At 44.5% G+C, this 22,317-nt stretch overlaps 1 protein-coding gene across 5 annotated transcripts in view; it reads right to left on the minus strand.

Moving 5' to 3' along the window:
• Window positions 1–22,317, minus strand: part of inpp4b (inositol polyphosphate-4-phosphatase type II B) — a 119,051-nt gene that overhangs the window by 11,314 nt on the left and 85,420 nt on the right. For all 5 annotated transcript variants that reach the window (XM_056586325.1, XM_056586323.1, XM_056586324.1 and 2 more), the window contains 8 exons: window positions 21,246–21,429; window positions 16,027–16,401; window positions 15,521–15,659; window positions 13,394–13,566; window positions 11,641–11,764; window positions 10,375–10,501; window positions 470–610; window positions 16–113 (listed from right to left, as the gene is read on the minus strand). In XM_056586325.1, coding sequence (XP_056442300.1) covers window positions 16–113; window positions 470–610; window positions 10,375–10,501; window positions 11,641–11,764; window positions 13,394–13,566; window positions 15,521–15,659; window positions 16,027–16,401; window positions 21,246–21,429 — 1,361 coding nt within the window. The remainder of the gene's footprint in view (window positions 1–15; window positions 114–469; window positions 611–10,374; window positions 10,502–11,640; window positions 11,765–13,393; window positions 13,567–15,520; window positions 15,660–16,026; window positions 16,402–21,245; window positions 21,430–22,317) is intronic.

Genomic DNA, 22,317 nt, shown 5'->3' on the forward strand with positions numbered 1-22,317 from the left:
AAAATGTGGACTTACATTCTACTGGTAATTTCTCACTTAACGATTTGTAATAAACTTCTAAAATGTCAAAGTTCCTCTGGTTTATTCTCTCTTGGAGGGAGATGTCTCCAAACCTGCAAAGAGAATCAAGGGTCACGTAAAGGCCATCCATGCAAAAAGCATTTCATCATCCATCATCCTGAAAGTCATTGAAAGGAAGTAAAGTTAAACGTGTAAAGCTTGCAATAAAAAACCTACTTCCATAATACCTGGCTCTAGTTAGCTTCCTTAGGTGCCAACTAATACTACTGAAGTATAAAACCACTTTACATCCCCAGGGAGGATTAAAGTATCCCTCCAGCCACCTGTCCGTCTATCCATACAGATATAATACATGTATGACAGTGTGGTTATGGAACTATATACACATCTTTAATGGGGACTTTTTAGCCATGAGAAGCCTGTTCTAGAAATGTCCATGTTAAAGTACCTCTCAGCTAGAGTTTGTTGTTCATTAATTCCCACATTAAACAGAACTGGGAAAACTCTTAGAGGCCGGCCGTCCTTGATTTCCTCAGGCAGACTGTGGAAAGCCAGCCGGGGTAATGGGACTTCGACAGTGTAGTGGTCTCTGAAAAGAGAAAGAGACAGGGAGAGGCCAAGAGAGTTACACAGCAGAAGGATTGGAAAAGAGAAAGGAGAAGTAAGGTAATATGTGTCACGATGTTGTACAACCGGACACGTTTGGGAATGTGATGCTTCAATTGCAAAGCCTTGAAAGAACAAGGGAGGCAAGTTTAAACAGAGTTGCCAACCCTCACTCACTGAGCGTGAGACTACTACTATCATCCGACCATGTTCACACGCTCTCACGCAACACCCCTGTGTGTCCCTCAAAAGAATGCACTATTTGGCCGCCAACTTAAAGCCAGCTTTGAAAACATTGTAAGTTTGAAATACTTTGTGAGAGGTGGTGGGACTCCACTACTACTAGGGACTGGGCATAGGGAGATACTGGAAGATTCCTGAACAGCCACCCCATTAAAGGCCCAACCAGCCGGTGGACTATATTATATGTTATCGATTTTTTAGCAGCAGATCCTCATATGTAACTGCTCAGCACCAGGCTCAGTTAGAAGTCTAAAGACAGCCTAGTCCTGCGATGCAGAGCGTGTGGAGCTTGGCCAGCCACCACGCTGTAGTAGGGACGGCACGCAGAGGTCCTGGGAGTTTACGCCCTCCCTAGGGTTCCCACAGTCACTCTGCAAGTAAGCGTAACACGTCAGGGTTCACGTCAATTGCCTTTAATAAGATATGGGAAGCTGACAGTTGCCTAAATAGATAAGGGCGCTATAATTTTTATGGACCCCGCTAATTCCACCCAATAAAAAACGAATTAATTATATTATTATTTAAATTGAAGCCAATTTGAAACAATGGTTCAAATTCCAAAGATAATTCTAAATCTATGATGATATAATAATATATCATATATTGACAGCTACTAAAGTTTATGATGTCATTTTTATGGCACTTGCCATAAAGGTCAGATCTGGGTCCAAAAATTCCCAGAGCCGACCTCTCGTGATCAACAACTGGGGAATGTTTTTGTTTTTCTCCTGGATAATAAAAAATGTGCAGGTGTGGTCTTGATTTGTCCTTATCACACTGGCTGGCTACTTGATTTGATAATGTTCTTTCCTGGAGAATGAGGAAGCTATCAGGGCTTTAATGCTATCAGAATGCTGGAGGAAAACACATGACACATGATGAGGCTTAACGTCTGTGGATGAGGGCTGGTTACTCAGTAGAGAGATAGATAATTTCCCACACTATGAAAGGAGCTTGATCCAATGAGCCGCAGGTATATTATAAAAAATAATATATAGAAATAGCCGTTATAAATAGAATGTATTATTATTATAATTTGGTGTCAAGCAACGAAGTTGCGAGACAACCTATTGTTTTTGTATGAATTCCTTCCTATTATTATTTACCTGCCATGGGAGTCTAAGACAGCTGTCACGTTAAAATTGTACCGGGGGCGAAAATTGTACCGGCCTACGTCATCAGTTGTCCGTTGCCAGGCAACGGACAACAGATTACGTAAGGGGTTGTCCGTTGCCAGGCAGGTTTCAATCGCGCTCATGTTGCCGAAGACGAAATAATATAATACAGATAACAGATCGCTAGATAACACTTGTTTTTACTTTATATTTGTATTGCATTTAATTGTTTAATCGAATTTACCTAGTAATCTGAGTGTATCATAGTCTAGCTAGCTTGTGTTAATTTAATTTCCTTAATTACATTTAGAGAATAGATTATAGGTAATAGATAGATAGATAATAGATAGATGGGTAGATAGGTGAGCAGGCATTTACTAACTGGTAAATGTTTTTTATTAGTAGTATTCACATTATCCCCATAACATTTGTGTAGGGAAATAGATAAATACAATGCAATACAATACAAATATAAAGTTAGGAACGCTAATAAATGTAATTTGTAAAATAAGTGTTTTCTGTCTTGTCGCGCTCAACGAACGAGTTCGCGAATGTTCAAGAACCTTCCACGTCATTCGATCGTCTGTTGCCAGGCAGGTTTAGAATGGATTACTATGGATGACGTAGGCCGTTACAATTTTTGCCCCCGGTACAATTTTAAAGTGACACAGCCCATAGAACGCCTTGGTGCAAAGTTGTGAAATTTGGCAGAGGTTCAGGACCCTCCCATTAGCCCATGAAGCTAATTTGAGGTCGCTAGCCCAACAGCTCTAGCGCCACCAACAGGTCAAAGTTCGACATGCATTCATGTTTATAACTTTCGACCCATTCATCCAATATTCACAAACAATATATCATTGGATTCCTTAGGCCAAGACGAGTTCAACACACCTTATGTCGTCGTTTTGCGCCATGATGGATTTTCCGTCATCTTAGTTTATGTCAAAAACCTTCAAAATGCTACTCCTATCACAAATTTGGTCCAATCATCTCGAAACTTGGCTTGATACAGAACAATGAAATATTGTTCAAATTCAAAACCGTTTGCCCGCTACAGCCAATCAAATTCGACCGCGAAGCCGCCAAACAGGAAGTAAGCAAATATCTCTACAACCCTTTGAAATATCATAACCATACTTGGTACGTCATCGCGGAGACACTCAATGAATTTGGTGACCATTGACCTCTAGGGGGCGCTATAATTAACAAAGACGTGTTTTAACTCTTCTCTCGTCACATGAGTATATTTCCCCTATATATATAGGCAAGGCAAGGCAAGGCAACTTTATTTATATAGCACTTTTCATACACAAGGCAGACTCAAAGTGCTTCACATATAAACATTGTTATACATTAAAATAAAATAATAGATAGTAAAAGAAAACATATGCAAAGAAATGAGTAAAATAGAAAGTTAAAAAGGAAAGTGCAATGTATTTAAGAAAGTTAAAAAGGCATTTTAGTAAAATAAACCTAAAGTATTTAAGATTTAGCAGAAAGCTAAAGCAAACATAAAAGTCTTCAATCTTGTTTTGAAGGTGCTCAGAGTTGGGGCAAGTCTTAAATCCTCAGGGAGTTTATTCCAGCTATTTGTTGCATGTAACTAAATCCTGCTTTCCCATGTTTCGTGTTTACTCTGGGGATAATTAACAGATTGGTCTCAGAAGATCTTAGTGTTCTAGAAGGCTTATGTAGTGTAAGCATATCAGTTAAATATTTTGGGCCTAAACCATGTAGGGATTTATAGGTTAGCAACATGATTTTAAAATCAATTCTCTGACCTACAGGAAGCCAATGTAACGATTTAAGAATTGGTGTAATATGTTCAAATTTTTTGGTCTTTGTTAATACTCTAGCAGCAGCATTCTGAACAAGCTGAAGCTTCCTTAGAGTTTGTTTTGGGAGACCTGTAAGGAGACCATTGCAGTAATCAAGCTTACTAGTGATAAAGGCATGTAAAATTTTTTATAAGTCTTCTGTGGACATGAGCCCTCTAAGTCTTGCTACATTTTTAAGGTGATAATATGCAGATTTTGTAACTGATTTGATGTGACTTTCGAAATGTAAATCAGAATCCATGATAACCCCTAGGTTTCTGGCTTTGATTGAGGTTTTCAGGGACAGAGAGTGAAGGTGTTGGGTTACTTTAAGCCTTTCCGTTTTAGCACCAAATACAATTATCTCTGTTTTATCCTCATTTAGCTGAAGGAAATTTCGGCACATCCAGTCTTTCACTTGCTCAATGCACTGGCACAGCAGATCTATGGGCCGATAGTCATTTGGTGATAGCGATACATAGATTTGCGTGTCATCAGCATAGCAATGATGGTCAATATTGTTATTATGCATGATTTGCCCTAGTGGGAGCATGTAGATGTTGAATAAAGAGGGTCCTAAGATCGAACCTTGTGGGACTCCACACATCACGTTGGTTGATTCTGATACAAAGTCGCCGATGGAAACAAAGTAGTTCCTATTTTGTAGGTAGGATCTGAACCAATTTAAGACTGTGCCTGAAAGCCCCACCCAGTTTCTAACCTGTCCAAAAGTATTGTATGGTCTACAGTGTCGAATGCAGCACTGAGGTCTAGTAGCATTAGTATTGAGGTTTTGCCAGAGTCTGTGTTAAGACGGATGTCGTTTACAACTTTAATGAGGGCGGTCTCAGTGCTGTGCAGGGGTCGAAATCCTGATTGGAAGGTGTCATAACAACCAGTTGATGCCAGGAAGTGATTAAGTTGCTGGAGGACAACTTTCTCAATGATTTTACTTATGAAGGGCAGATTTGATATTGGTCTGTAGTTGTTAGTAATAGAGGTATCTAGGCTCCGCTTTTTTAAAAGGGGTTTAATAACTGCAGTTTTCAGGGCTTTTGGGAAGTTGCCTGACTGGAGAGAGTTGTTAACTATCTGCAATATGTCTATTGCTAGGCAGTCAAAAACATTCTTAAAGAGGTTGGTAGGTAAAGAATCAAGGCAACAGGTGGATGGCTTTAGTTGTGTAACAGTTTCCACAAGAGTTTTAGAGTCAATAACATTAAAGCATGCCATCCCTGCCACGTTACTTTTGCCTGAACAGGGTGGTAGTCCAACATTTTTGTTTGAAGTGGAGATATTGATGGAGCGTCTGATGCCTTCAATTTTATCAGTATAAAAAGCTGCAAACTCATTGCATTACTGCGTGGAATGGAGATCAGGTGGAATTTGTGTTGGGGGGTTGGTCAGTCTGTCAACAGTTGCAAATAGGGTTTTTGCATTATTATTATTGGATTTAATGATATTGGAGAAAAATGTTTCTCTAGCACTTTTTAAGTCTGAATTGTAGGCACGGAGGCTCTCTTTGTAGATATCATGGTGAATTTGAAGTTTTGTTTTACGCCAGATGCGTTCAACCTTCCTGCATTCTTTTTTCTGTGCTGTTACAGAGGCAGCTTTTCTCCAGGGTGCCTTTTGCTTTCCAGAAATCGTTTTAACCTTATAAGGTGCAATGACATCCATGATTTTCAAAATTTTCAAATTAAAGTTTTCTACAAGATCATCAGCAGAACATGGGTTGAGAGGTGGTAGTAAGGAGATGGCCTTTCTAAAAAGTACATACGATTCTTCATTGATATACCGTTTTTTGACAGTATTTGATTTTGTCTGTATGTCGGGAATAAAAGATATATTAAAGAAAACACAAAAGTGGTCAGACAAGGAAGGATCAGTCACAGAGAGATCAGAAACATTGAGGCCCTTTGTGATAACCAGGTCTAGAGTGTGGCCCTTACAATGAGTAGTCTCTTTCACATGTTGGGACAGTTCAAATGTGTCCAAAATGGTAAAAAGTTTTTTTGCACACTTGTCATTCAAATCATCAGTATGAAAATTGAAGTCACCAGTTATAACTAGACAGTCAAAGTCTGTGGAGATGCTAATCGAAAAAATTTGCAGAGTATGTGGGTGGCCTGTAAATAATTAATAGGAGAACTCTGGGGGAGCATTTCAATACAGCACAAAGGTATTCGAATGATGGAAAATCACCAAATAACATCTGTTTCCCCTGAAAATCATTTTTAAATATAACAGCAACCCCTCCACCTCTTTTTCCAGATCTACATGCATCAAAAAAGTTATAGTTGGGGGGAGCTGTCTCTATCAGAACGGTTGCACTGTTATTTTGTTCCAGCCATGTTTCAGTTAAAAACATAAAATCCAGTTTAGAGGAGGTAATAAAATCATTAACTAAAAATGATTTGTTATTAAGAGACCTAACATTAAGTAGACCCATCCTGATGGTGTTGTTGATAGGCTTTAAGGTTGTTTTTGGTTTGGAGGAAATATGTATGAGATTTGTGAGGTTAGCAGTGTGTCTACGTTTCCCTTTGTTTACTCTCTTAGTGGTTACAGCAGGAATGCAAAAGTTGCCATGTTTTGACATAGACAACCTTGGGTTCAGCAGATTATGCGAAACGTCCTTTATACTTTGTCTACGGCTGAACCCTTTTTTGTCTCAGTAATACTCAGGACTACTATCAGTACAGGGGGCGGGGGGCTGGGGCGCCCTCCGCTTTGGTGTTATCAGCCTGTGGGAATGACCTGGCGATGCTATCATTGACACAGATGCAAGTTTGATGCCTACATATTCCTGTTTCTTAAATTCAGCTGGAAAATCGCAAAGGGAGGAGACAGTGGAGCTGGAGTTGTTGTGGCTATGGGAGAGATGAGGAGGGGGGTGGCCGTTCCTCGCCAAGCCAGCATCAGCGATGGGGGAGGGCACGGTGTCCATGGTGTCGGGCAGGCTGTTGTCTCTCTTCAAGGTCTTTGGTCTGTAATGCAGAGGAGGGGGGTGGCCGTTCCTCGTCAAGCCAGCATCAGCGATTGGGGAAGGCACAGTGTTGATGGCGTCGGGCGGGCTGTTGTCTCTCTTCAAGGTCTGTGGGCTGTCTGTCGGGCGGGCTGTCTGTATCTGTGTGTCAGATAGTGGCAGAGTAGATGTGTGGGGGAGGCTGTAGTCTCGCTTCTTCTCAACCTGTGTTCTGATTGCGGCCTGTGCGTCAGACCATGGCAAGATTGTGGCCTGTGCGTAAAGCGAGAAGAGAAGATTGTCCCTCAACAGTTTTGAGCCTAACCTGTTTGGGTGTAGGCCATCTGCTCTGAAAAGATATTTGCGCCCCCAGAATAAGTTGAAATTGTCAATAAAGCCCCTTCCTCTTTCATTGCAGACTCTGGAAAGCCATGTATTCAGTGCAAGTAGACGACTGAATCTGTTTATTCCCCTGTCAACTGATGGTATGGGTCCACTGATGAATGAGTTGATGTGTATTTTGTCCAGTGTATCCAATAGATCAGTGTAATCCCTCTTCAGAAGTTCTGACTGTTCTCTTTGAATATCATTAAATCCTGCATGCACAATAATCTGTGAGATTTTGGGGTTTTCCAATATGATTTTGGCTAGTTTATGGTTGATATCACTAACCATTCCATATGGGAAGTTGCATGTTTTGATCTTCTTACCGGTTATATCCTTGATGGTTGAGTCTCCTATAATCAGAGTGTCTGGTTCATCTGCTTCCTCTGAGATGGGCCCTTGTTGGACGGTGGCAGACACATGCGCAGCCCGCCTCCGTGGCGACTGGTTGTTCCATGTCTGTCCGTACCGTCTGTCCGGACACATTTCAGGGGTCAGGGGTGCACAGGTGGCCGAGGCATGCGCAGCTCGCTTCCATGGCGACTGGTTCATGTTCCGTCTCTGTCCGCACTGTCCGTCCGGACGCATCTCGGGGCTCAGGGGTGCATGGGTGGCAGGCTCGTTCGTGGACTCTTGAAGTGGCAGGAACCGGTTCTTCAGTGGCAGGGTTAATTTCAGTGACGGGCTAATCCGGCTGATAACTTCAGCTTTGGGTGGTTTAGCATTTGGCGTTGAGTGATCTTGTTGATTCACTTTGGTATGTTGTTTTGGCTTAGCGCCGACTCTGTGCCAGTGAAACGCAGCTGGAACTGTCTCTCTCTTGTCCAGCTTCGGGAAGGATACAGTGTAGCTTTGATCATCTTGCTGTATCTGAGTGAGCTCAGCAAACTATATACCCCTACTATCCGTACTTCCTAGCCAAAATTTTAGTACGTAGTACGTTCCAATTCAGATCCGGCGAAAAGAAGTATACTTCAAGGACCCGGATGTCGTACTCAAAACGGGCTAATCGTGAAGTGTGGATCGAAGGACACTTTCCGTACTCAACGGCAGCCATCTTAGCTACGTAGCGGAAGAGGCGGAGCCAGGCTGAGCCAAAGTCGGCGCATTTTCCACATAGCCTGCATTAATAGAGTCATTTTGTAGTTTTTATAGTTTTTATAGCTTTTTATAGCTGCTAGGCGTAAATAGTTCACCGTTCAAAGCGGGATGTTTATTGCGGGGGAGGAGCCGCGGCGGCAGTCGTGATCGTAATTTCCGGTTAGTGCACCACGGAGTACTCGATTTGGAACAGCACTCACATCTGAAAAATTAACGTACTCAGTGAGTACGTTATCCGTACTACCCGTACGGATAGTATACCTTTAAGTATACTCATGGAAGTACGGGTATTGGAACACGGCACTGGTGATACTCTCAGACGGCCCCATATAGCTCAGAAAATATTTCAGAAATTGGCGGCCATGTTGAAAGTTGTCAAAATCAACATTTCATATCCACAGGCCACAGATTATGTCCAATCATCATGAAACTTGCCCTATATGATCTTCAGACCAAGCCGAACAAACGTGCTAAGCTTCTTTTTTAAATTCTAAACCATTTGGCCGTCACAGATCATCCAACTTGACGGCAAAGCCTGGCCGCCATGTTGAAAGTTGTCAATATCAACATTACATATCCACAGGCCACAAATTATGGCCAATCATCATGAAACTTGCCATATTTGATTTTCAGGCCAAGTTGAACAAACCTGCCAAACAGCTTTTTCTAATTCCAAACCGTTTGGCCGTGGCAGCCAATCATACTTGACGGCAAAGCCGCCTAACAGGAAGTAAGCCTGTTCTCAGCAACTCTTAAACATATCACAGCCAAACTTGGTACATAGACTCATGACATCATTCTGGGGACAGTCAAACAATTTGGTGACCTTTGACCTCAGGGGGACGTCAAACAACAATGACTTTATTTACCATTACGCCCACTTACAATAAACTGCAATTCTTGCCGCATACTCACATAACGCTGGAGTTCATTCCACCAGCTGTCGTTATTACCAATTACCGAGACGGTCGTCATGTAGCAACCTAGCCGACTACGTCCGTCTGGCAGAATTAGCTCATCGAGTCCCATTATGCTTGACACCCACATTGCTGCATGCAGCTATATTTATTATTATAAATATTATTATCAGATGCATTCTCCCTTTGATTCAAGCTAAATAAATAAATTAAAAGCTCTTTGTTGCAACCTTGTGACATCTGTATACAATTGTAGCTCGATATGTGATTGTATCAAAGGCAGTTTGAAATCATCACCTGAAACATTTTAAGCGTTTTGATTGGTTGCTGCATGAAAATAGTTTCAAAGAGTTCGAGTGACTGTCGCTCCTCAGGTTCAAACACATTTCTAATGCATCGCAGAGGTCTTTAAACCATGCAACCCAATTCAACTGCAGAGCCAAATGGGTACAGCTTGTCCTACTTAGGTATGTGCACACCATTTTAATATGATGTGCATGTATTTACCTGTCTGTCAACTGTGGCACCCATTGCACTCCTGACCATCCCTGGAAGAAGGGATCCCCTACACTGCGTTTCTTCTCAAGATTTCTTCCTTGCTGATTCAAGGGAGTTTTTTCTTGCCCGTGTGGGGGCATGGGTAAAGGGGGGTGTCACAAATATTTGGCCTGTTAAGCCCTTTGAGACTGTAATGGTGATTAAGGGCTATACAAATAAAATTGAATTGAATTGAATTGAATTGAGCCAACTTATGTATGTGGCTCCCACATTAGTGTTTTGGTTAGGTTAAGGGGTCAAAGATTAGGCTAATGGTATGTGTTTTTTGGGATCGGGTTAATGTTAGGGTTATGGTTAGGTTGACGGGATACGGTTGGGGGTTGGCTAGGGTTATGGTTAGGGAGAACAAATGGGGCTTAAGGTAAAGATCGCCAGGGGCATGTATAGGCCAAGCTCTACCCTTGGCTCTGTGGTGAGCAACCTCTTACTCAATTGCAACTTACCACCAACTCATGTTGCTTGAAAGACTCACTGTGTAATGCCATCCTAGGTGCTGATTCCTGTTAGTTATACAAACCGCGTCCAAGCACTATCCTAGTTTTACACATAATGTACAGTTTCTCTTTCTGCGTAGTGTACAGTGGGAGTGATCCTCCCACTCAGGAAGAGGACACTGCTGGGCCCCAGAGCCCGCCCATCCTCACCGCCGGCCGCAGATGGAAGGCTGGCGGTCACTGAGGTCGTCCGTCTTGGCCTCTGTGATCTTGAAGGACACTCTGTGCAGATCCGAGATCCCGATCTCCATGTCTTCCAGCATGCCGATCTCCTCACCTTCACAACACAGCACAGAGCAGCGGCGTGTCAGAGCTCCATCCTGAGACGCTCACCCAGAGACTCTGACTGACTGGATCACGATGCCTACAGTATTGGCTGTTGTACATGTTTATCTGCCTTATTGATCGCCTTTGTACTGATGTCTCAGATATTATCACTCCTCTGGTTCAATTCCCACCGATGGTCCTATGTTACATTTCATTCCTTCCCGATTTCAAACCACTCTCTAAAACAAATAATACATCCTAAAATCTGCATGTAAGAAAAGAAATTGCAATTAATCTGAAAATCTGTAATTACAAAGAGAGAGGGATGACCCATGACCTCTTGCTTCCAAAATGCCCTGCTTTTTGTCACTGTGGGAACAGCCAAAGCTAAACCTTCAGGGAAATCCTTTTGAACGTGTAGTATAAAAATAACTCTTAATAAGTAGTAGTTTTAGGGACACTGGAAAGCGCAGGTGGGTTACTCACTGTAGGTGCTAAGGGCCCCAGGCGGGCTGTGGTACTCACTGTAGGTGCTAAGGGCCCCAGGAGGGCTGTGGTACTCACTGTAGGTGCTAAGGGCCCCAGGCGGGCTTTGGTACTCACTGTAGGTGCTAAGGGCCTCAGGCGGGCTGTGGTACTCACTGTAGGTGCTAAGGGCCCCAGGCGGGCTGTGGTACTCACTGTAGGTGCTAAGGGCCTCAGGCGGGCTGTGGTACTCACTGTAGGTGCTAAGGGCCCCAGGCGGGCTGTGGTACTCACTGTAGGTGCTAAGGGCCTCAGGCGGGCTGTGGTACTCACTGTAGGTGCTAAGGGCCCCAGGCGGGCTGTGGTACTCACTGTAGGTGCTAAGGGCCTCAGGCGGGCTGTGGTACTCACTGTAGGTGCTAAGGGCCCCAGGCGGGCTGTGGTACTCACTGTAGGTGCTAAGGGCCTCAGGCGGGCTGTGGTACTCACTGTAGGTGCTAAGGGCCCCAGGCGGGCTGTGGTACTCACTGTAGGTGCTAAGGGCCCCAGGCGGGCTGTGGTACTCACTGTAGGTGCTAAGGGCCTCAGGCGGGCTGTGGTACTCACTGTAGGTGCTAAGGGCCCAAGGCGGGCTGTGGTACTCACTGTAGGTGCTAAGGGCCCAAGGCGGGCTGTGGTACTCACTGTAGGTGCTCAGCAGGCTCTCAAACTGGGCCAGCACCCCCACCAGATGGAGCTGCTTCAGGAAGCCCTCGTCCTGCATGCCAGCAGACAGCCGCATGACGAACCCACAGGCCAGCGCAGACAACTGTACACACACATAGACACACACACGCACGCACACATGCACATAAACACATAGGAACATGGCCACACACACACACACACACAAGCACGCACTTACACACACAGACACACACACACACATAGGAACATGCACACACACACACACACATCCACACACACACACACACACACACACACACAAACACACACACACACAGAAACAGGCAAACATAAACATGTGCACACACACACACATACTCACACACACACACACACACACACACACACACACACACACACACACACACACACACACACACACACACACACACACACACAAACACACACACACACAAGCACGCACTTACACACACAGACACACACACACATAGGAACATGCACACACACACACACATCCACACACACACACACACACACACACACACACACACAAGCACGCACTTACACACACAGACACACACACACATAGGAACATGCACACACACACACACATCCACACACACACACATACACACACACACACAAACACACACACACACAGAAACAGGCAAACATAAACATGTGCACACACACACACACATACTCACACACACACACACACACACACACACACACACACACACACACACACACACACACACACACACACACACACACACACACACACACACACACACACACAAACACACAGTCACAACCACAAACACTTACCCGCACACACATATATACACAACACAGATACATACACACATAGACACATGCGTGCACACACACACACACACACACACACACACACACACACACACACACACACACACACACACACACACACACACACACACACACACACACACACACACATTTTGTTAGGAGTGTGACTACTATATAACCAGTAATTGTGCTTCCATTGAAGTATGAACTAGCATTCCCTGCATTAGGCCTTGCCATTACTGCTCTGCCTTCTTGGATTTATTTTGTACATGTGCAACTTCAGAAACAAAGTCTTCAGACATCTGTACAACTTTGGAAACACTGCAGTGCCTGGAGCAGGAAACTGAAAATAATCCATGTGGACATTAGGGAGCCTGTGTGTGGAAGTCGTAACACAACCAACCTTATTATTAATGTTAGCTATAAATCTGGAGGAGAAAGCCCTGCCAAAGCACCTCTGGCTTGTAAGTAGGAGTAGGGGTAGGCTGGGGGTCAAGTCTGACAGCTGGCCAGACAGGAGAACGTAAAGTCGACCGACAGCCAGCGCTAAGCGGGATTTGTCGCAGCCATGATTCAGGACAAGGAATGCCGAAACAAGAATTTGAGGAGCAGGTGGGAGTCTTGCTGGATCCAACCCAGTGTCATTTGGAGCTGGGAGTTGACCACTGAAAACACAACACTATCCTCCACTTTATATTATTAACGGTGACAGTCCGAAATTTGACTTTTATATCAAAACCATTTTTACGTCATTGCATGTATTTTAGATCATAACGGTGTGGGAACTACACGCCCCAACTCTCAGCCCAAAACATGATTTCTAAAATCTCATAGTGTTCGACTTCCATCTGAAACAGTGGGTTTACTGGCTCTTTAAGTGTTTTTCTCCGTGCCTTATTGGAGAACCTTGGCTACCTACTGCCTGACTGAAGACCACGTCCCTCCTGTGCTGGAGATGCAGGCCTTGGGGCACACTGCAGGCTGTCTCCTGCAGCAGCACGAAGGTCATGGCCCTCTTAGCCCGCTCTACCACGTCCACCACGCACTCCCTCAGCCTGGCCACCGGAGGGCGCAGTTGCTCCTTCCAGTCCCCTTCAGGAAATTAGGGAAAAAGGAAATCGAAACCTGGTTTCAATATAATATTATTATATATATTTTGGGGGAAATGGTTATTTTAGGGCAAATGTTTTGTTACTTACAAATATAATTTCACTTATTCATGTTCATATAATTCTATGATACTACTACTACTATAACTACCTTTCCTTTCTGGTATTGTTTTATTAATCACAGAACAGACTATACATTGTAACTAAATAGTGACTCAGTTGTAGAAAACCAGATGGTAGAGCCAATTAATGTAGCGTCATATCGTGGAGGCACCAGCATGTCCGCAAATGATCACTTGCTGAACCTGCCTGTAGGGGGCAGTGTTAGTCTGGCAAATTATAAAGGCTTCGTGTTACATACTGCTTGTATATGCGGTTTCAACATTCTCAGAAGTTTCACGGGTGAAAAAATTGGACAGACACACCCAAGCAGACAGACGCACACATGCAAACACACGCACACGCACACACACACACACACACACACACACACACACACACACACACACACTCGCATACGCACACCTACACACGCACAAACACACAGTTAATTGCATTGCCTTGTCAAAGACATCATGTCTTATCTAATTCTGCAAATACCGCCTCTGCATCGGGAAGAAGGGAGGAAGCACAACACTAACTGTCAGCTGTTGCCAGTCCACCTGTCCAAACATCCCCACCCCCACTGTCCTGTCATCAGAAGACATGGCTTCACTAATCTCATCCCCAGAGATAACCCCCCCCCCCGCCACTCATTATTCCCTCCCATGCTTCTGCTCAGACCTCCAGATGAGCGATTGCCCCCGCTGACCTGTGCTGCGTGTTCACAGCCCGGCCTGGGCGTGGAACGGTCTCAATATGAACGCTTCATGTTCTCTTTAGATGCAGAGCAGAGAGCGTGTACTTTGGGCACACGTGTACGGATACGCATGCGCTCGCACAGGGCAAGCTTATTTTTTAATTGCTCTTATTATAGTGCACCCTCTCCCAACTCTGTCTCTTCATCTCTCTCTCTCTCTCTGTGGCCCTTGGTGGCCTGGATGAACTGATGCTGCTGCATCATGTGCCTTCTGCCTCTCTTGCCGATCTCTCTCTCTGGTGCTAAACAAATGTAGCTCTATCATGTGTCCCTCCATCCCAGCTCTGTCTTTTTCTCTACCTCGCTCGCTGGTAATAAACTAACGTGGATCTTTCATGTGTCCCTCTCTGTCAGCTCTCTCTATCTCTCACCGCTCTCTCTCAGACCTCTCTCTAGGTCTCTCTGCCTCTCTCCCAACTCACTCTCCTGTAATAAACTAATGTTGCTCTATCATGTGTCCCTCTTTCCCAGCTCTATCACTCTCTATATCTCTCTCTCTCGCCTTCTCTCCCTCTGTGTCTCTTTCTCTCTCTGGTAATAAGCTAATGCAGCTCCCTCGTGTGCCAGTTGGCAGCGCTCCCTGGCTGGTCAGTGGTCTGAGTTCAGGCTGGAGGAGGGGGGGTCTCAATGGGAAGTGATGGGGGATCGCCCACCCTGGCCAGTCACTAATGAAAGGCACTGCAATATGTATTCCTGTCTTCCAGGGAGGGCGGGATGTCTGGGAAAAACACCCGGTCAACATCCACCAACGTCAATTGGCCTTTATTATATGTTAACAGTGTGGCTGATTGATTGCTCTGGATTCGGCTTTGCCGCCAGAACATTATGAGCTAGAATTGATTATTAAGAGTAGATTCCTTAAGGAAAAGCGGCCAATACAAAGCCAGTTCCCTCCGGTATGTAACTGACCAACGCGGCCGTATTGCAGAGTTGCTTCTGGCTACTGTCGTACAATACAGCCATATGGTGCACAAAAAAGTCGGACCTTCCACTGAATCGCCTTTAAAACATTCTGCTAGCCCTTTCCAACAATATCGACAACATCCAGCATTTCTTTTCAGGATGCATGTTATTTTACCAGGATTGTGGGAGGTGATGACATCAGCGAGCTGCTGGTCAGGGATTAGCTCCCGGTTGTTGTTGTCTTGCTCCTGGAGTTTATCTACCATGGCGATCACACAGTTGAGACTTTTGGCAACGTTGGCCCAAACTCTGTCCTGCAAGAGCACAAGAGACAGAGTGAGTTGGAAATCAGCCCGAAGGGAATCAGCCCAAATGACCATTTGACAATCTTCTCTTGCTCTCTTTTCATCCATCTCTGCCAGTTTTTTGTCACATTTCTACGTGTGAGGCGAATGACAGCGATATATCTATACACCACAGATTTACAAAAGACAAACAGAAAAGTAACTTTTCCTTCTAAATGTTGGTGTTCAACCCACTTTTAAGCAGAACATATTCAAAAGTTTCCTTCCTCCATAAAGGTAATAACTCACAGCCAATCAGAGTGACTATATCCAGAACACAAAAAAGGCTAACAAGTGGGCAGATGACATCACAGAAGCAGCAACCAATCCCACTTGCCCACTCCTCCTCGTCGTATTCGTTGTGGTGCGGTATGGAGTCCTGCTTCTTCGGCCCCGCCCCGCCCTCTCCATCCTCCACCCCCCTCAGCTCCGTCACGTTGTTGTTGCACACCACGGGGCTCTCCGCACTGGCCGGCCCGATCACCACCGAGGGGCTGTGGCCTGGGAGCTGCTTCTTCGGGGCCGGGCTGCCGGCGCTGGGGCTAGAGTCCTGGCTGGGGTGGTGGTGCTGGTGCTGCTGGTGGTGGTGTTGGCCTGCCTGCGCGTGGCCCTTACCCGGGGTCTGAGACACGAAGCCTGGCCGTGCGGCGTGCAGTGCCAGCAGGGCACTCTTGACCATCTCATCGTTCAGGGCGTGGACGAATTGCTCCGTCTGAGCGGTGACGAGAGTGGGGTGATGGAGCAGGGAGAGGGAGAGAAAGAGGAGGGTGAGGGATGCGGGAGTCATGCATTGCTTTCAGAGATTTTACGGTGCAGCACTTATGAACAGCACACCCGCGCTGGTTCAGGCGGGGAGTAAGAGAGAGATAGAGCTGGATGGAGACAGAGAGAGAGGCAGAGAGCAGAGGAAGATGGAGAGAGCGAGGAGGAAAGAGCCAGAGGCTGAGATGCTCCCGACTCACAAAAGAAGAATGACAACAAAAAAAGAGCTCTGCGTTTCAGGAACGGAGCGCACCCCACTCCGCTACTGCACGCCGGAGTGCACGGCAAAAATAATAATGAAAACCGCGGCAAACAACAAACAATTCAATTACTTCTCGGAGATTCCTGGCTCTCCTGCGAGGGGAGCGCCTCCTTTGATGTGAGGTTGGTGGGCCGTGGTAGGCTGATGATGAGCTGTAGAGCGGCATCATGCCCGCTGCCGCCAGTGTAGAGGCATAAACAGCGCAGAGCTCTCAGTGCTAATTGAGTTAGCACTGGCAACCAGCAATTATATTACGACAGGGAACTAGAGTACACAAGACATTTCAGCTTTCCAGCGATAAAAATAAGGCTTACAGAAGTAATGTAAATTCCCTATTTATTCCCATAGCCATCCATGCTCTTTACATTGTGTATTGCTGGAACGTAGCGGCTTGCTAGTAGTGTGACAAATAAGAGGGAAATACTTGAATAGTGCCTAAGAGCAGAATTGGGAGAGGCTTCATGAAATGTGTTTGACAAAGTACAAGTTCATCCAGTCCCTGTAGTCTATCACCTCCTGTCCATAGTCCTTGCCTTTGTTTGAAATGTGTAATGTTTAATTATACAAATAAGGTATGACAGTATTAGCAAATATGGAAAAGGGGGAACTGGTTCATTTCATTTCCTAACTTGCCACATAGGATATTGTCAATGTGTGTCAATCCAGTTCAATTCTGTGCTGCGGACATTAATTATATAGTTTCCATATTTCCCTTTTCAGATGGAATATCCCTCTCTCATTTGCAACATGATATACAGAGATATGTATCGTTTAGGAATGAGAGAGCAAGCCAAGCAATTAACTATGACGGAAACTGGATTTATTCTGTAATCTCCTAAAAGAAGAAGATCAGGAATTGAAAATGTAAATCCATATTCAAATTGGACCCATTTTATCTGGCCATAATGTTAATTTGCAACCGTTGGAGAGAGCATTCATTATTCATTATCTTTCGAGGGATGAGTGAACAAAATGCTGGCACGCTGGGTTCAGTCATACTTGGTTACATCGTATAACCACATTTTTAACCGTGGGGTCAGAAAACCAATGTGTTCGTAAGAATCTGTATTCTCTGAAAGTTTCGGGTCTACAGTAATGCAGCGATTAAGAACATCAATCTACTCTAGGGCTTGTTTCCGTTATTCATGAAAAGAGTAACTAAACAGTATCTTCTATTATTTAAATCAAGCTCAGTGTTTAGCGAAGACTGGGGAGTTTGGAAGATTATTATTTGTTTTGTATTTCTTATAATGATGGGCCTATTTCAACGAATGGTTCCTCATGATCTTAGCCCATCTACACTTTCTTCCTGGAAAAAATGGGCATGCTGGAAGAGCTTTGACTTGCAGATTGTTAAGACCAATGTTAATCCCGCTGGTTCTAGTGTTGTTCCTCTCTTGTTTTTTGATACATGTTGTTTCCACTTTATAGACAATAGAAATCAATCAACCTTCTACCAAGATCTCAAAGAAACCCTGGTGGCATATTCTGTTTGCTTCTTTTTCTCCATTTTTGATTGAATCAATGTCATTAAAGTTACTATCTAATTTTTTCCTTTCATAGAAGAGTCAAACAGGAACACACACACACACACACACACACACACACACACACACACACACACACACACACACACACACACACACACACACACACACACACACACACACACACACACACCATTTAAATGCCATTCTTTAACACAACAAAATGCCAATTGACAGCTCTGACAGAATGCCTTGAATGAAGTCGAGAAGTAAATATAAACTAAGCATGTACCGTAATTAACTTGAGCTCAATTTTTAGTATGTTGCATATCAATACCTTCACACATACCAGCACAATTCCAGTGGCATTTTGATTTAACCTTATGGGGACATGGGACAGCTTTAACTATGATACCTCCATTTAATTTCTCCTCCTGATTATGACCACATCCCTCCTGTATGGAGAGAGGTGGGTGAGTAAAAGATCCCTTACGGCATGTTATACACATGTCTACATCTCTATATCGTGTATATGTTTCTGGGGCAGTAAGAGATTGAAGTTTTTTCTTACAAGGGTCCTTCAACACCGTGTGGGGGGGGGCCACTGTCACCTGTACTGTTGGGGGAGTCGCTGTTGTGGGCCACGGTGCCGTTGATGATGGGGGAGTTGCTGTGTGTGTGTTTGTGTGTGTGTGCGTTTGTGTGTGTGTGTGTTCGCGAGTGTATGTATACAGATATAAATCAGAGGAGCAAACAGTTGATTCAAGCGTTGTGACAGTGAACAGTTGATTTGGTGTGGGACATTTTAGAGGGTACATCTTTTAACACAGGCACACACACAAACACACACACACAAACATGCACCCATGCCTACACATACACACACACTCACACACATGTGCGTTTGCACACACACACACACACACACACACACACACACACACACACACACACACACACACACACACACACAAACATAAACACACACACACACACACACACTCACACATACACCCTCACACACACAAACACACACACAAACAGTTTACACTTGATGTGCACAATTGCTTATCTCCACCTTTATCAACCACCCACTGTGTCCCTCAGACACACATACACACACACACACACACACACACACACACACACACACACACACACACACACACACACACACACACACACACACACACACACACACAGGCACAGGCACAGGCACATGCCCACGTGCACAGCGTGAGATTTTAATCAGAGCGAGCGGCTACTTGTGCTGACCAGGCCAGGGGTTCAGTTGGCCTCGGGGTGCACGTCTAATCAAGGACGGGGGGAAGTGGTGACAGTGAGAATGTACCAATTAAACAGCCTGATTGGGCTGCTACTCCGCTGTGGCAAAAACAATCTCTCTCCCTCAACAGATTGCAATCTGACAGCGGCAGATGTAATTCATTAATTATACTGATAAAAAAAAACACACACACACACACACACACACACACACACACAGCACTCTACCACACACCCGGCCAACTCCGTAAACCCCCACCTCGCTATTTATTATCCTCGGTTTGTTTGTTATTTCAATTTTTTACGAGGCGTTATGGATATGCTGCAATGCTTCTGTCTGGAAGGGTATAACTGTCACAGGACATTACTTGACCAGAAGGTTTATTGTGAACAGATCCTGGGCCCGGCATGGATTCGTGTACACATTAAAACAGGTTTATATGCCTAGCCCACCCTATTACTGGATACACGGGGGTCACCTACTGTCCTCTGACTGTTGCCGTTCAACGTTTCCAACACCAATGAGATGGTAGAGCAGCTACGGTGGTGAGATAGTATGCTGGGCGAACATATTGTTTCCAGATGATGTGGATACGGGGAAAACTATTGGCTAATGGTTTAAAGCGGAGCGCCTGAGAATATAATGAAAATGTTTGGAGCAAGATGGGCGTATTGGGTTTATAATGACGTGTGATGATAAGCCCAGCGGGAGGCCACTGCTTTAAACACACAGTCGGAAACTTTGACAGAAGTAGATGAAGCATTACTACCAGGACAAATATATTGGGAAGTCTGTGAAGAGCACCGCCCCACCTGTCTGTGTTTCAAAAGACCTAGAGAATATTAGTATTGACTGTTTTTCTTCTGTATTTCATTCAGGTGTGAACAGTAGGAAGAAAATCTTAAACACACAAGATGAAATACATCAGCAGCTGCAGCTTTAAAACAGCAAGCAAACAAAGAAAAACATAGATGTTCCTGTCGGTTTTCTTCCATTGCAGATTCTCCTGCGATAATCATTCCTTCGGTTTAATGCTGGGTAATGCTGGACGATTTTTCATATTTAGAAAACGTGAGACTACACACCTCACAAAAGATTAAGATACACTTAACTGTCGTTGGAGTGTGGAAGCAAACATCTTTTTTTTCTCTTGCGATCAAAATAGGGACTTTTGTGCAAACAAATAAGCTATGCTAGCTAGCTCTTGTGATCGTTGTTTCGGAAAATTTAAAACTCTACAAGCTGTTTCTCCATTTCGGAAGCCAATTAAGCTTTTGCTGCCACGGCTTCTGTTATGATTACTTGATGAATTGTTGGTATTGCGTTTAGTCTGCGTGGCTCGCAATTGGCTAATGTCTTTCCGACATCAACGACTATCAATGGCCAGTGTCCTCTGGTGTAGTCAGGGTTGCTACAGGATAACGGATCGTAAATATCTAACAGGTATAATATTTTAATCGGTTGGCCCTGATTGTTAAAAACACTGTCGACATACCCCACAACACAGGAAAATCTGGCCCAAAAAATCCAGACTAACTAAATCAAAAAATCCGGGCTTTGCAGACGAGTCAGGTGGGGAAAATTTGTCCTGTAGTATGTACCCATAACTTCTGTATTCCTCTTCGATTTATTTTCCAACAATTTCCAAATTGCTTTGGCAAAATCCCACCGTACAGTGTAATTACTGTACGATACCCTACTGAATTAAAAGGCCATAGAGACCACAGAGGAGCTCCAGCACGGTCCAGCAGGCGACTCACCTTGTCTGCCAGGTTCTTTAGGGCCAGGGTCAGCCCAGGGCGAGAGTGCTCCTGGGCTGCCTGCAGGAGCTGGTCTGCCAGGCTGGAGATGAGGGGCTGGAGCAGGCCCATTGTGGTCAGCACCTCCTGGGCCTTGGCCGTGTGCTCCGGAGAGTAGTAGATACACTGATAAGCTGTGCTGAAGCTGGAGCGGGGGGGGGAGAGAGAGAGAGAGAGAGAGAGAGAGAGAGAGAGAGAGAGAGAGAGAGAGAGAGAGAGAGAGAGACAGAGACAGACAGAGACAGAGACAGAGACAGAGAGAGAGAGACAAGAAAGAGGCAGAGAGAGAGATAGAGAGAGAGAGAGAGAGAGAGAGAGAGAGAGAGAGAGAGAGAGAGAGAATCCAATTACATTAAGTGAGTATACACCAATCAGGGGAAATCCCTTAAAGTAAACAACTTGGCTTCGGCCTACAATACACGGACGTTTGAATAAAAGTTGTCCTAGGAGTTGTACTATTTTCTACTTTTACCTTTAATTACTATGCATCGTTACTTTTGACAATGGCGTAGTTTCTCATTTCTAAGCTGCTCTCACAATAGTTGCAAACTTCAATTTTGGAATAGAACTGAATGTGAGGAATGGTAGAGTCTTTTTTGATCAGGGTTGAATTGTTGGGGGTCGAAGTAAAATCATCTGAGATTTGGGCATCTAATAACAGTATCTGGCGACACGCTCAACCTCCGTCCCGTTGATAACGATGGAGGTTTGTTTTTGGTTTAAATTTGTTTCTTCCTCTTTTTGTGTCTTTCATCAGGGTAATAGTGTTATCATCAAGCATTATGCATCATAGCCTATGCTTAAATATTTGGACAAAGGCCAAAGAACTGTAGGAAAACAATCACACTCTTCCAGCAGTTAGACGTTGCTGTAAACAACTCTGTGAGCATAACATTACAGAAAGTTGACGCTTGGCAAAAAATGCAGTCATATAATCCCTGGTAGGTTAAAAAATGTTAATGACATTGTAAGTATTTGTGCAGGGTTATCGAACTTGCTATCTCAGTTAATTCAGAAGGAAACGGAGGAAGGA

The sequence above is a fragment of the Gadus chalcogrammus genome, chromosome 3 (genome assembly GCF_026213295.1).
Source record: "Gadus chalcogrammus isolate NIFS_2021 chromosome 3, NIFS_Gcha_1.0, whole genome shotgun sequence".
Classification (NCBI taxonomy): Eukaryota; Metazoa; Chordata; class Actinopteri; order Gadiformes; family Gadidae; genus Gadus; species Gadus chalcogrammus.